Genomic DNA, 16504 nt, shown 5'->3' with positions numbered 1-16504 from the left:
TTTCCATGACTATCCGACTACTTCTCACTGTACTAATTTTTGCTTTTATTTGTTGACGTGGGGTTGTTAATTGCCTCTGTAATATAAAAATACTTTCAATTGTATAGTATGTAGTAAAATACTTCCAATTGTAGTATGTACGTGTAGTGATAATGGGACAAGTGATTATATAAATATCACTGTGACTTAACGCAAATTTGGGCTTAACTTTCAGAAAGTTTTGTCTAAACTATTTGAACAAATACTTAGCAAATTAAATATAAAGAAGGGAAGATAAGGCGTCTTATCAAGGTGTTGGGTAACAAGCAGCCACAACAGCCTTAATGCACCTTGGTCTGGATTGTCAAAGTTAACACCATTTATCAAAGATATTCACTCATTTAGAGTTTTAATGATTAGCTCTGAACAATGTTACCATAGAACATTCCACAGGTGTTTTAGATCTCAACACAGTTAAAGTGTTTATTTCATTATTTTTCAAACCATTTAGTGTCCAGTTGTTTCCTGTTGCGAGGAAATTACAATAGTTTAGTCTCTTCTCAAAGTTGTTCAGGTGACTCATCTCATTTCTCTCTCGCTCTTTGTGTGTTTGTTGGATTTCAGGTGAGGAAACTGAAGGGCTCAGATGAGCACCTGAGTGTGGAGAGAGCAGGAGGAGGCCAGGAGGGACTGGTGGGTCCACACACACACACACACACACACACACACACACACACACACACATACACACACACAGGCACAACCACACACATCTCAGAGCACCTGACGTCTCTGTACTTTACTTTCACAAACTTAGTTTCACCTTCAAACAGAGGAAATGAAAGGGAAAGCTCCGTCTGTCCTCTAATGTCCATGTTCCCCCTCAAGCTGAACACCCCCCCCCCCACACACACACACTCTTTCATGTGTCTTTTTAAACAATTAAAATACTACAGCCTCATTATAATGCCTCATTGCAGACTCGCTTACTCAACATGTATATATCTCCTCAACACATGAAACTGCTGCACAGCTGGAGCCGGGGGGGGGGAGTCATATTACTCTGCTCAGCCGTGATGAGAAAAGCAATCAAAAGATGAGAGAAAATTAGATAAGCGAGGAGAAAGTGGCCTCACTCTGCCTTTTTTCTGTCTCTCCTCTGCCCTGCGGAGCTGAGTGGGCGCTTGGTTCCTGTTCGGTGACCGTGGGGCTTTTCCCCGGGCAGCAGCTGTTGTGGCGATACCCACTGCTGTGGTCTAATCCTTCCCTGAGCCGCACTGTCTGCCTCTCAGATCATTATCGCAGCTACTCTGGTGATGAGGCTGCCAGCGGTTGGAAGCTCTGCACCGTCTCTGATCGCGGGAGCTGGGGCAGAATAATTTAAACAGGATTTATTTATCAGGAAGAAAAGGCTCAGAAGCTGCATGACAGAGCGCTGAGTCATTTTATACTGCCGATCGATTGCAGGTGCAGTAAATGTTTATTTCAAAGAATACTTTACTTTGAAGTTCATCCTGTTTAATATGTTGGGATGCTAGTTTTGTATAATACAGTAGTTGGTGTGTGGATAAATCTGCAGGGGTTAACGACCTGGTGGTACTTCTGTGGGCGAGTTAGGATATTCCTTTATTAGCCCCACGATGAGCAAAGTGCTTCATAAAATAATAAATAAATAAGTAAATATACAATATAAACATATGCAAATATGAAAACAGCAATTATATGTACAGTGTAAACATAACAAATAGTGTTTTCACATTCAAAACATATTGAAATTACAGGGACATATTAATTCCACAAACAAATGAGTTTTGCACAGTTGAATGAGTGAACTCGTCGTGCAGTGACAGAGTGAGAGTGTGAGCAGAGCTGCAGGAAGGAGAAACCATAGCTTCAGACAGGCGGATCAGTCTGTGGCTTTACAATCATGTGTCCTTGAAGGAGACAGCAGTTATCAGTCATTTGAGCTGTTTGTCTTGGAACCAGGACGTAGGTTCCAAGAGCCCCCCCCCCCCCCCCCCCCCCCCCCCCCCCCCCCCACACACACACACACAGGTGTGTCAGGAAGCTGGCTGCAGGTGGAGAGACGGGGCGGCTCTGTCGGGTAGTTGTAGGTTAACGAGCTGATGAATCGACCGTGAACCATGAGCTTGCTTTTTTTGTTGTGAAGCTGAATCTACTCACACACACACACACACACACACACACACACACACCACTCCTAACAGGAAGGGCACATGAGTCAAACCCTGGACTTTGAGTTCCTGGTAGTCTTGTTTACTTTCTGCTTGACTAAAGCGTATTTCTCTGCTCAGGCTCCACCGCTGTGTTTCTCTTTCCTGTGCTTCAAACTCAGCTTGAGCTAAAATCTCCACATGTTGAAACACGGGTGGAAAGAAAGAAGCTGTTTCAGAGGCTTTTCCCAACAATAAACCTTTTAGGCCTGAAACAGAATCTCTTGACACTTTTGTCTGAAAGCAACTTTGAACCAAGGTTGTTCCTGAACAGCACAGGGAAAACTGTGTAATTGGTTTTGTTCCCTGTTGTGTAGAAAATGACAGGTCAGCAGCTGACTGGTTTCGACCCACGCTGCCTCACGTGGGGCCCAGTCCGCCCACGCTCCAGTGACCACAGGGCAGCTGTGAAGAAGAGACAGTGATTTATACCCAGAAAGAACTTAAGTCACACCATTACTTTTCAAATGGACAATTTATGTCATAAGTGTATTTCACAGGTTTGACATTTAAGTCTACTTGTCTGAAAAACAGAAATTTGAATGCTACTCCTACTGCTTATAATAATAATATTAACTTCTTACAAATCTTTTTTCCTTTATTAATGTAAAATCTTTCTTCTTGGAGACAAGTCGCTCATTTCTTGAACATTTAAAAACAAAGTTCTACTATAAACTGGTAGATTACTTGATAAGAGGGAGTTTTTTTGCAGGGGAATGAAATAGAATTATATTCATTCTTCCTGACTTTTGAGCAGTGGTGGATATTCACTTGCATTGAACCTCTTAAATCCTTTCAAATAAAGGGAAAAAGGAAATCGCTCCCAGCAAATGTTCACGCTGAGACCAGAACCTGTGACGTGGGGTCGCAATCAGACTTTGCTTCATTTTAACGGAGTCACAAGCTCCACGGTCTACAGTGACGAGCCCAAAGGAGCTGGACCCCCTGCTGTGTGATGTGATTACACCTCACTTTTAGTTTATAGCTGTTATATTCTCTGCGTTGCTCACACTTGTACTTCTCCACCTCTGTCCTCCCTCTCATCGCTGGCCCTCGTTTCCTCTTCCTCTCGGTCGGACGTCTTCCAGTTTACGGAAACTCTCGGGGCTCTGTGCCAGATTTGGAGGACAAAACCTCAGAGTGTCGGTCTGTTCTCAGCACGGCTTCTTTTCTGCTTACTCACGACTCGTGGCCCAAAGCCTCGCACAATACGACAGTGTTCTCTCGTGTAAGCTGATTATTTCCCCGTTAAAATGATTACACCAGGACCCGCCTACTGTAACTCACTTTATTTACTGTTTGGCTGCATCTAATCTAATCAGGAGAAAGTTCTTATGCAGTTATATTAACCTCTGACGCTTATATTAACATGTTTGTATAAATGTGATGTTTTTTCCGCACAAGAACAACTCAAACAAGCGGAATAACAATGAAGGTATTATCCCAAATCATAATGTGACATGTTACAACCGCACATTGGCCATAGATTAGATTTTCCTGCTTTTCTGCAGAGCTGGCAACGTCTCTGCAAAATACCAAATGGGAGTTGTGTCCCTCTCGGTGAGCAGTGCGCCGGGGTGGAAGTTGTTTATTTGATCCATTTTATTCTCATGGCTGCAGTGACCAGACCTCAGTGTGTCTCCTGGAGGATGAATCTCTGGTGGCTTTTCACTCGCTGCGCTGCTCTAAACTAATGGAGTGTGAGGACGGACGAGAGGGAGAGAGAGGGAGAGAGAGAGGGAGAGAGAGAGGGAGAGAGAGAGAGAGGGAGAGACAGGGAGAGAGAGAGAGAGATACTGGTCTGACATGGTGTGCGAGCGCTCAGGTCAGCGGGCGGAAGAGGAAACAGTCACACAGGGACAGTGCAGGAGGCGTCAGCATGAGGGATGGGATGTGACTGCTGCTTTGGCACAGAGAGAAACAAAACAACATAATGGATGACTCCCTCTTTGTTGGAACCTTTTTAAATAAAGCTTCAGACCTAGACAGTGTTCTAATCCATCAAACGTAGCTGCACACGTCAGGGACAAATGTCTTGGATAGTGACTCATCAGGAGACACATTATTGGACTTTCTAGGGATTTGTAAGTTTTGTTTTATATCTTTAAAAACATTGGTTCAACCTCTCACCTGCAGCTCGGTGCACGTGTACTCCAGTGCACAGTGACATCACTGATGGGTGCGGCTACAGTTTCAGAACACATTTATGACCACACAGGTGAATCTTTAAACAGCAACGCACGGTTACACCCTGGTGTTAAGTTGCTCTTTAAGTCATAAATTCATTATGTTATGAACCTTAACCCACTTGAGTTGCATGTATAATAAAAACGAATAATTAAATTCTCTATATTGAACCTTTGGATATAAACTTTATAATAATCAGAAGAATACATTGTTTGTATTCCCAAACAATGTTTTTAAACTCTTGATTGTCACAGAGTATTTGCGTTTACACACAAATATACAGGGATACAGGAGCATAGATACGATTACATCTACACAAATAATCTATTAATAATAACTCTATTAATGCTGCTCGGTTATTTTCTTTATTGATTTATTGTTTTGTTTCTTGAAGTACTTTCCTCAAGGTTAATAAGCAGAACATTGACGACCTGCCAGCTCTAAATAATTATTTTTAGTTTAAAAGATTTTGCATAATTTAAATGTTATTGTTTTACAGTGAAGGGCAGCATCTCTCTTTGATCCGAGAACCAATAAGAATGCTAGATGTTACTATTAGCCAACTAATGGCTGATATCAAAATAGCTTCTAGCACTTTATTTGTTTACCCAACATTAATAGCTCATGCTGTTGCTGTTCATTCACCCTCTCCCTCCCTCCATCCCTCCTCCAGGGCTACTCGTCCTCCGGTCGGACCCGTAGCTTCTCCCTGCTCCCCCACCTAACCCCATCCTCATCCCCGGGTTCCCAGAGGCACCTGGGCCCCACGCCCGCACCCGGCAACATCGTCTCCATCACCCACCACAAATCTCCGGCTGCGGCTCGGCGGGCCAAGAGTCATTACCCGGGTCGGCTGCTGGAGGTCAAAGAGGTGGGTGTCGAAAAGGAATGACGGTTGTCTGCACAGTGTGAGAGTAAACAGGCTGAGGCAGCGTGAATGGACAGTTGGTCTCATTTTCATTATTCATACCGGTGAAGATCACGTTGTTGTAGTCACCACGTCTGCTGCTGAGATCTGGAAACACAGCCACGAGTGATATTTGAACAGATAATGGATGAAACTTCAAAAAGAACCCATACACTGTAGTTAAGTCCTAAGAGATTTTAAACATGGACCCAGTTTGTCCTCACTGACTTCAGCTGCAGTTGCAGTTTGTGTGGCCTCTGTCCTCCGGAGCCTTTCCTCTGGTCTCAGGTGGGACCGTGGTGCAGTGAGTTCAGCAGATATTTGTGTTGTCCTTGCAGCCTTGACTCTGACTGCAGAGCACCCACCTTTAGCTTTGTTGGCGTTTTCGCGGTGTGCAGTACATCAATAACTGCCTAACATGTCTGTGACAGAGGGACGAGCTGGTGGAGCTTAGGCTGCAGAGTCAGGGTCCGTGAGGTGGAGTGTGTTCAGTCATCAACATATGAGATGAGTCGGCAAACAAGATGAACTGAGAAGGTGATGAGAGAAGTGACTGAGCTCGTCCACATGGAACATTTCATATTATTTAATCCCTGAATGAAGATGGAGCAGAGCTTGAGCACTTAAATAGTTTTTGCCACGTTTTCCATGAGTTTAAACATTTATAGTTGTGCAGGCACATTCGTAGTTAATTAAAAATACCATCAGTATTTGACTTAGTTTGAAGTCTGCATTAATTCTCAGTCAAGATGAGATGTTTCCCCCCCCCCGTCTCGTCCTAATAGCCTGTCTTCATTTGGGCTTCGGTGATTAATTACGAGAGATTTGACCAGAAGGCAGTCGAGAGAAAAAGATACACAAACAAATATATGTTTGTGTACCTGGCCGGCAAACTGCAGATCCATCAGCTGCAGTGCTTTTGCCCTCCCCCTTTTTGTTTGGAGATGAAATGTGGTTTTCGGATCGTGACCAGGAAGCTTGTGTGTGTACCTGGCTTCTGAATTATGGAGATGAAATGTCCTCACAGGTGAAAGAAGCTTGGACCGGGGGCGACAGGAGGCTTTCTAAATGTAAAATGCTTCTGCTGCTGTAAACTGTTGGTGCAGGTGATGAGAATACAGGTTGACGTATGATCCTAACAGGAGGAGCAGCAAACCACACCAAGCTGGAACCACTGGACGTTTGTCTTTGCTGAATAAATGAAGGAGATGAATGCATATTTTTAAATACGACAAATTGTCTCAGCAGTGATTACACGTATAGCTTTATCTTCTTAAGGCTTATTTATGCTGCCTTTACTTACAAAGAGGGAATCGTCAAATACAGAAGAAATGAACGTAGAGTAAAGACAGAAGGCTCCATCTGTTTTCTGTATAAATATCTATTGTTGACGATAAATTAATCTTTCGTTTAGTTTTTATTAAGCAAAGGTTTTGATCTCGTTGCTCATTGAAGTTTAAGACAATCTTCCAACTGTACGACTCTCAGTTTGTGACTTGTCTATAAGTCAACACCACACAGGGACAAAAGAATCACACACATGTTGCCTGATAACCTGTCGTGTGATTAAAACCTCACAGTCGGATCAGCACGTTCAGTTAAACTGGAGCAGTTGGGGATATTCTGCCAAACCACCAGTTAAACACAGAAATGTGGTGTTCACCCCAGCAGTTCATCTGGTTCCTCTACTCGTCTTCCTGATGACTCTTTGACGAGCATCAGTGTTTCATGCAAAGCTCTCTCTCTCTCTCTCTCTCTCTCTCTCTCTCTCTCTCTCTCTCTCTCTCTCGCTCTCTCTCTCTCGCTCTCTCTCTCTTTGAGGACCTGCCTGGCTTCCACTTGTTAAATTCCCCGTTCGGATGCGTCACGCTGTGTGTCTGCGCCGCTCTGCTAAGAATATCTCCCCTAAATGATTCACTCTGTGGCAGAAACAAAAAGAGAGCAACCGGCGATCAACGTGAGTGGAGACTCATTCCTCACCTCTCAGGGGCAGCGCCGGCCTCCCTCAAACCGACCTGGGACAGTTTGAGTAAATAGCGAGCAGATGGTTTGACCCTTAAGCAAAACAAACTCTCCTCTGGTGCCCGTGTTGTCTCCTCAGACAGAGACAACCAGGCCCCTCTGTGATGGGGCGGTTCATTTTGTCTGTTCTGCTTCACATTTCTTTTCGGTCCAGACGAGCTCGGCTGCCGCTCCCTGTGACCTGATTCTTATCTGAGACTTAGCTCCTCTTGTCATCTCTCGCTCAGCATCCACTGCTCCTCCTGCCTCCTCCTCCCCTCCGCCTCCCCTCCTTCCTCTCGTCATTCGTTGTTCTCCTTCCCTTTATTCATAACAGGCTCATAAACTCGTGTGACGGGTCTGGCAAAGGGCCGGGGGGGGGGATGCTGGAGTCTGCTTGCTCTGTGATTAATACACCACTGGTCACAGCAGAGACCGGAAACCTGCAGCGTGCTGATTATCAGGCGATTTATCGTCAAGCAGAAGATGTTGCGTTATCCATTTTATTTCCTGGTCACTGTTGCTGATATTAATCATAAACACCACTCTGGTTCTTCCTGTTCAGCAGCTTTCGGTCGTGCAGGGAAAGTGTTTCTTGCACCTCAGTGAATCTCCACAGGATCTCCCGCCTCAGATTTGTCCTGTAGGTCCCCGTCCCTGCAGCGGTCGCTGAACCAGGCAGAGACACGACGGGAGACACCACAGAGTCGGACTCCTCGGATACGTGATTGTTGTTTCTGAGTGTTCACCGCTCACCTGGATCTGAGGCTCAGCTGGAGGTGTTAGAACAGCAATAACAAGCGGCACAATAAAGAACTTTAGAGCTACGTGCGTTACAAATATGATTTAGCTCGGTGTCGGTAATAATAATCCCTGTTCAAACTAACAACCCTGAAAATGCACATCCCCTGATCAATCACCTAAACAGGAAGTAGACGCAGCCGATTCGTTTACCTGCAGGAAATACAATAATCGAGAAATGGCCTTGATGAAATGGAAGATGAGGGATTTCTTTCCTTGACTGATGGCGAGGTGGAAGTACTTTGCCTTCACTGCTATTAATGAAACATATTTGTTCTTTTTGTTTTTACATCTTGGGAAAACAGCAGTCATTTCATTTGTATCATGCTTAGATGAAAGAGGGATTGAGGTAAGAGATATGAAAGTGTAAACCAGCAGAAGCCTTGTCACTGGTTTTCCATGGGGGGGTTCATCTGTTGTGTGTTGTTTTTCCCGATTGTGTCACTTCTGTTTCTGACACATTTGTGACGTCGAGCATGACTCACCCCGGAAGAAAGTCAAAAAAAAGGCGGACTCCTCTTTTCTCAATGGGAAAAGAGTGAATAAACTTTTTTTTCTAGATTTACCTGTATTTAAAAAATACATTTTGGTGTAAAACAGGTTTAATTGTAGTGTTTCCGGATTTGGCTTCATTTTAACGATTGTGGGCTAAAACATTATAAATACTCTATACCAGTTCAAACATACTGTTGTTGTGTGTGTTTGAAGTTGTTGTTAAGCACAACATGCTTATGCAATATAGGTTTTGTGATCATAAATATTCTAGAAATACAATTTTGTTTTTCTTCATACGTTTACATCAATCAACAATTGTGTTTCTTCTTTAGGTTTGCATATATTTGGAGACAAGACCTGATCAATTTCAGGTTGTGACAGTTTACAAAATGCATAACTTGATTCAACGTCAGTGAAGATGTGTGTTTTTGAAACAACAGATTTCACGCTGACTTCTCTTGTAAAGCAGCAGCATGATGCCGCGGTTTTGTGTTTTCGTGATCAGGTCGTTGTCGTGCTGTTTCCTCGCATCAGTCTGTCTGTCCCTGAATGCATCTGTCTGTCCACTGAGTGTGTGACAGTGGGAGTCAGTCCACATCACTGTCTCTCCTGCGCCTGCTTGTCACCGCACAAACTCATCAAACGCCTCCTGGTGCAGCAGCCCCACTGGGCACTTACTCTGCTGCAGCCGAGCTGAATCACTGGGTTAGGCTATTTCTGGAAGCAGCACTGGTCCTCTTGGCTCCAGAGGTGTGTGTATGCGTGTGTGCGTGCATGTCTATATGTGTATGTGTGTGTGTGTACGTGTGTGCATGTGTGTGTTCTATATGTGTGAAATTGCCTTTACCGTCAGCCCTCTGACTCTTTAGCTTTGTGTTTCTTTTATAATCATGTCCACTAGAATAACCTTTCTTTAAGACCAACCAAAGAAATGTGTTTTTTGTAATGTTAACTGTATCACAGAGAACAACATCAATTCAAAACTCAAGTTCTATGCATTATTGCTTGTCTTTTTTTACATTTATGAGCTTGTCTGTGTTGTAATATAAGGAAGAAGGAATTAGTTTTATGCAGAACATTTATTAGGAGTGTGTTAGTGCGGTGGATTGAAGGTGACTCTTGTTAAAGCCTCATTTATGATCTTCACCTGCTGACAGCTTTACACTCAGGACCTGTAAAAGGATTTGTGTTGTGTGTCCTTATTCTGTCAGGTGTTCTGAGGTATTAAACCTTATTTCACATTTAGCTTTTACTCTTTAGTTTTGGTTTCATAAATTTTTCAGACTTTGTTTATTTTTCTCCTTTTTTCCGTAGCTATTTATCTCTCTCCATCTCGTCCTCTTTCTCTCATGCTTGCGTCTCTCTCTGCCTGATAATCCTCCACTACAGGCGTTTTTCATGCTTCTGGGAAAATGTCATGTTTTGCTTCTGTCAAGAAAAGGTGTCTCAGTCTCATTTTTCTCGGCACCATTAAACCCAGTGAGCTGTGTTATTTTTCAACTATGTTATATGGTTGCATGGCAACACACTTTATGTACTGCCACCCGCCAAAGGCCACTTAGGAGAATATAGGCAGCTCTGATTTCTGGTTTCATTAGTCAAGCACAGATGCAGTTATACATCCTCTTAATCTAATTCAGCACACATCAGTGTTATGTTGCATGATGCCTATGATACAGTCAATGAGGGTATATACTTTTAAATAGAGATGTTCTCTATCGGCATATAGAGAGACACCTGTATCAGAAACCAACTGAATGATACAGTGTGTTTTCACAGCTGTCCTAACGCTGTATGGAAGTGATGCTATCATTGTTGTTTGGCCTCAGGTTATTAACTATATCAGTTTTTTTATGTCTTGACTTGCAGTCTAACATAGATGTTGCCGTGTGGAGGAGCTGACATTATTTAGACTGAACAAGTTGATGTAAAAAGTAGTTCTTCACAAAATACCTGAAACAAATGTCATCATTATCCGATTTATTATAGCCCTTAAAGGTCCACATCTGGTTCAATCTTATCTTCCAGTCTGACTTTTATTAAAGTTCATTTCTCATGGTTAAAAACATCCAGAGTAACATCTGGAGCCACCTCTGCATCCTAATCCCCTCGTCAGCTTCACGATCCACAGTGAATGTTCCCATCATGAATATGTTATTAAGCCCTGATGATCTCACGCTGCAGCAGATTGGTCAGATTGAACTCATCACACTTGCATGAGAAGTGTTGATGTAATGGAGAAATCTGTCACGATATAAAGTAAAAAGGCAAATTATGACATTCAGCCGTGTGTGAACTCTGTAAAATGCAGTAAAATGTAGCCTGAGTGAAAAGGGGCCTGTGTGAGAATGAAATAGCGCGTCAGGATTATTTGAAGGGCGCTGAGGAACCGATACAGGATCAGTTCGCTGAACACCAAGAATCTATTTATAACAAGCGACGGAAACAAAAAGTTGAGCTCCGTCTGCCTGAGGAGTTTAACATCCGACCCCCGGTTTAATTACCAGAATAATTGGACGAGCTCTGTGTTTTTGTCTAAAAGAAACTCGCTTCACACGAACGTCTCTGCCACATAAACACGCTGCTGTCGGCGGCTCGGAAACAGCTCAGCGTTCAGATGCAGGCAGACAGATGTGTGCGACTGAGGTGCGTGTGGAGGACGAGTGTTCGTGAAGCCATACAATATTAATGAATACCACATTTCCAGGCTGATAAACAACCCAGATTCATTAGAACCGGGAGAAGCTTATCACCTGCGAGCGAGGACTGACTCTGTATTTTTATTTTTTTACTTTTGTGATACATTTAGACTCTGCTAGGTTGAGACATATGAATAATTCTCAGAGTGAGAGCATGTGGGGAAGTTTTATTACTTATTATAGTTTTGGCGTTGCAACAGATGGTTTTGTGGATCAGTTGACGTCAGTGTTGACGACCACAAGATGCCACAAGAATTGATGTTATGTCGGGTATAATAGAAAACGTATGGACCAGTGGTTCTTTTACTGTTGGACGTTACTCCCTTGGGATGGGGAGCATAGATTATTATTGCTGCTTGGGAAAGGCCTTTTGTTAGAATGCAAACGTCAGAGTCAGTTGTGGCTGAGATTCTTCTGAACCTTCTCTGCCAGCCCCCTCGTAAGAAATCCAGAAATTGTCCAGAATACAGCAGGAAAATGCGAGCGAGTTGACGTGTTGATGATGGAAAAAGAGAGGCAATAGTCTGGAGAAGGTCCAGACCCACTTTTCCAGAGTGCATGTCTGAAAACGTATGTTCACATGAGTATTTGTATTTAAATACTGTGCATCCCTGTTGTACGCAGGTGATGTGCCAAGCCGAGGGCCAACAGAAGAACCTGGTCCAGTCCATCGACTCCCTACCCACCAAAGGCCCCCTCTCCTGCCTGGACCAGGACCTGCTGCTACTCAAAGCCACATCTGCCGCCACACTGAGCTGCCTGGGCGAGTGCCTGAGCATCCTCCAGCAGAGCCAGAGCCACAGCCAGGCGCCACCTCAGTCTCAGGCCTCCCAGCGGTACCACGCCGACCACGGAGCCCCCTCCGGTGAGTCTGCCCCGGGCCCCGTTCCAGTGCTGCTCCTGGAGCCCCCAACTCCTCCGTCTCCCCTGTCCCCCTTGTCTTTCCAGTACCCTCCTCCAGATCCCAGCACCAGTGGCAAGGGCCAGCTGGGGCAGCTGAACTGGGGCTCTTGTCCCTGCCTGATTGGTACCATGAACTTCCGTGTTTGTCGCAAATGTTGTTGAACGTTGCGTTTGAGTGTAAATTTCTTTGTATTCACATTTTTGTCATAGTTTATAATTGTCTGTGCAGTTCTGTGTTGTGTTCCATTAAGTGTTGTCCGTCCGGTTGTATTGAAAAGCCAGTAACTCCTCCCAGATGGTTGTGCCAAGTACAAGCATGAATGTGAAGTGTGTATGAACTTCTCCTCAATAATAATGTTTACAGAACCTTTGATAGCATTTCAAACTGTGACCTTACGTGCATGTTGGAAAAGAAATCAGGGTTTCTTGTGAATGGGTAAAACTAATTATAATGACGTATACTATGCACTTCTGAATCTCCTCGAAGGATTACGTAATTTGCCAAAGGAATCCACACTGGTGCCTAAAATGTCGGAGCTCTGCCATGTTTAACCCTCTATGTGCCAGGTGACGATGGATCCAATAAAGTTGTTTCGATTGAAACCATTTGAAGCCTGAGGGTGGTTCTATTGGCATAACACCAAGGATTAGGATTAGCAAAGTGTTCCCTAAAGGGGGCAGGTAGAGCCAAAATACAGGTTAAGTGGAGATTAAACATCAGGTGTCGGAACTATTCTCATTCTCCAAAATTCAAAAGAACATTTTTAATCAAGTAACAGTCTCCTGGTTACTGTAGATCAACAACAACCGAAATGTTTTCTGCAGGATCCAGTAGTCGAGTTGATTTAAAGTTATAATCCTAAAGCTCAAATCATGCTTCTGCGTCTTTCTTTTCTTCATTGCAATTCTTTAAGAAAAAGTCATTTCTCTTCAACATCTATCAGCTCCAACACGATCCGCTTAGTAGAATTCACTGAGGTTAACAGAGACGCCAGAGATTTCGTATTTAAGCGAACCGGCATCCGGTCGACTCTCAACACTTACACAAAATTCTACCACCCCTAGTGTTACGGCTGTGTAATTGCAGCGTGTCTCACACACACCTACTCACAACTATAAATGCTCAGCCCTGTGCGTTAACTACTTCCGAGCTAAAGCGTGGCTAGAACGCAGAAGCATGAATTGGGCTTAATGTGTGTAGGTTTGGAAAGTGGCTCTGGAAGTTTATAACTTGCTCCGATCCTGTGCGATGGCAGGCATAGTGAGTTTGAATTCACAGCTGTTTACAATGGATCCTACGAGAGTCATTGGAAACCATTTTTATTGCTGTGAATCCAAACTGTTTTCCTCCCAGTTAGCAAACTACAAAGATTTCTGAGCCATCTTTCAAACCCTACAGGTTCCTGATGAATGTTGAGCGTAGTCCATCCATGACTTTGAGATGGTGTTTTGGGGATCTGGGTTTTGGTTGGGTGTGCTGGATCCCATCCAGAATCTGCTGGTCCTCACAGTTTGTTGGTCTTCTCTTTGCACCAGCGACCCCCCTGCCCTGTGCCTGTTCATCAGACAGGGGGTGGTGTGGAGTGGGAACGCCGGGCCGCAAGTACAAACTTCTTTCCTTCCGCTGCCTGGCTGATAAGTCCTGTGGGGGTCCAGCTGCTCCCCGCTTCCGGCATGTACCCCCCACACCTCAGTGAGGAGTCTTTTTGTTAAGATCCTCGGTTCAACCAGGGGAAGGGTGTCGTGGTTCACTGGCATGGGCAGCATCCAGATTTTGCTGCAGCTGATAAAGGGAGTGGCTGGCTGGTCGGTTTGTTGGTTGGTTGGTTGGTGGGTTTTGTTGGCTGAATGGTTTTGTTACGACCACACGGGAAAGCTTTGCCACTGCATGGGCAACACAAGTCTTTGGTAGAGAGCCGAGCATGAGGTCGGACTGGGTTTGGCCGGCACGTCGGTCCCTCCTGGCTCCTCTGACGACAGAACCACAGCAGCTTGTTTGGGTCGGCTCAAGAGAGTCAAGGACCGTGAATGGATCTTGCCACCAAAAACTGCCAGTCACAAACCAGACAGTGTGTTATCAGCTGAAGTGAGGGAGGATCTCTGCTGCTTGCTCCAGCTCTTTGTGGATCCCTCCTTCTCCCCCTGTTATTGCCCTAAAGAGCTTGAAGCCCAACTCTCCACAACCCACACACTGTTTCCTTTAAAGGACTGAAAATCCATAAAGGAAATTTACCTTCTGTTGCAGCCAATGAGAATTTGAAAAAATAGGGCAAGAAGAAGAACACGTATTGTAAGAGCTGGATCACAAAATCCAGAAATGGAAGGTGAAGTCATTGGAAAACATCGACTGCATGAATGTTTGTCTCTTCACTGTTTGATCTGCAACAGCCTCTGGATTCACCTGCATGCTTTTTATCCAATGGCCCAGACAACCCCCCCCCCCCCCCCCCCCCCCCCTCCCCCTAAGCTCACTGAATATTTCTACCTCTGTTGCTTCATTGTGAGGTCTCTGAGAACTTAGATGTGTCTGTGATTGTATTTGTAAACCAGCCATTTGTGTCCCTTTTTAATATCTTTATCCTGAAATGAACTCTCAAGAACCCATTAACCTACAAATGTCTTGAGAATCACATCTTCAGAGAAATACCTCAAACATTCAATTTTCACTGTACTTCCAGCTCACTCACAGCTCACAGGGGTTTCTGTAGAGGCGGGTTTGCTAACACTCGTCGTGCTCCCTTCACTCAGACTGTCAGTCGATTACAACACAGCCCAGGCCTGAGGGCTGCTGCAGCACATTCGGTGGAGGCAGCCTGGCCTCGGGCTCGGCAGCGTCCTGACTTGTGTCGGCGCAGCTCGCTTCTCACTAATGGATATTAAAGAAACCTCCTGGTGCATTAGACTTAACCCAATTTCAGTATTGAGATTGGAGAGGAGAAGGGGCCTCCGGTGCCGTTCCATTAGCAGCACTTTGAAATGGGATCTACTGCACAGTCGCTTCAGAAAGTACTCAGATCCCATCTCCCTTTGCGCCCTTTATTTATTGTGTTGTGAAATATATTTTCAGGGGATAACATTGCCTTTCGGCCCACCACTCTGTATGCCTGGGAATTAGACATGATATATATCTCTTGCTCACAGAACTATTCAGATCTGGAATTTGAGAGGATGCACAAGGAAATAACTACAAAGCTTTTTAGAGACTTTCCCATGAAAACATTAAGGGTCTGAATAATCTTCATTATGGGTTATTTGATGGACAAAAGTGTAATTTTATCAACTCCCAGTTAAATCTACAACACAACTTTTGCCAAAGGAGAAGAGGTTTGAATACTTTATGAAGTTGCCTTATGAAAAAAAAAAAAACATTTAAATGCCATGAGTTAATTTATAGATTAAAAAAAGAAACATTACTCGAACACATGACAATACACTGGCTCTGAGCTCGTAGTGCTGCCTGGTGGCTGTAGACTCTAAAGTCACTTGTAGAGATTTAGCTGAACAGCCCTGCAAACTATGGCCTCCAAAAAAGACCCTGGTGTTGAATTATCACCTCTTGAAGTTCAAAGTCAGTAGAAGTCTGCTGCTCTCACATTATTTATTTCCTATATAGCTGTAATAACTGCAGCTGCTTCCAGGCTCAGTTACTGTGCATGAGACAAACAGTCCTGGACGTAGGTTTCTTATATCCCTGCAGTTTATTGTTTGGGGCTCGGAGTGAAAATGAATCGTCATTTTTAGGCCTTTTCTGTTTATTGAGGTGAATCAGCACATCGCAACAGATCCAGGATATGATAAAGAGCCAATATTACGTTTCAAACACAGACACACTACAAACACACACACAATTTCCTGTTGTCTAGCCTCTGTCCATCACACTACCTCAGCTTGATAACATTTATGAGAACTTTAATATTGAATGTGGGAGATGAGTAGGAGGCGTGTGAGTCTTCTCCCTCGTCCCTCTTGGATTCTGCCAAACCTAAAATTAAGCATTAACGAACACACACACAAACACACACACACACAACACACACACACACACACACTACAACACAACAGTGTAAAACATACAGCATCCTCCCCTCACTGTTGTTAACTAGCAGCCAGTAAGCGGCAACTGACCCGGCTCTGTCCTGTCCTCAGATGGTGTTCCTGTGTGGACTGTACCAAAGTCGCCCTCAGGGGAGCTGATGAAGAACGGAGGTCTGACCCTCTACGATCAGCCGAGCCCTCGCCGGCCCTCAGGATAAGGAGTCTGTCCCATGGTGCTGAGGTGAGGAACATTGTCAATTATC

General features: G+C 44.3%; 1 protein-coding gene across 1 annotated transcript in view; it reads left to right on the top strand.

Moving 5' to 3' along the window:
- The window catches only part of LOC128461232 (oxysterol-binding protein-related protein 10), a 47391-nt gene that overhangs the window by 17495 nt on the left and 13392 nt on the right, over nt 1–16504 (top strand). Inside the window, 5 exon segments of the mRNA XM_053446063.1 lie at nt 604–672; nt 5074–5271; nt 11928–12168; nt 16353–16415; nt 16418–16482. Of these exon segments, the coding sequence (XP_053302038.1) occupies nt 604–672; nt 5074–5271; nt 11928–12168; nt 16353–16415; nt 16418–16482 (636 nt within the window).

The sequence above is a fragment of the Pleuronectes platessa genome, chromosome 18 (genome assembly GCF_947347685.1).
Source record: "Pleuronectes platessa chromosome 18, fPlePla1.1, whole genome shotgun sequence".
In the NCBI taxonomy this organism is placed as follows: Eukaryota; Metazoa; Chordata; class Actinopteri; order Pleuronectiformes; family Pleuronectidae; genus Pleuronectes; species Pleuronectes platessa.
This window is presented reverse-complemented; position numbering and strand designations above follow the sequence as displayed.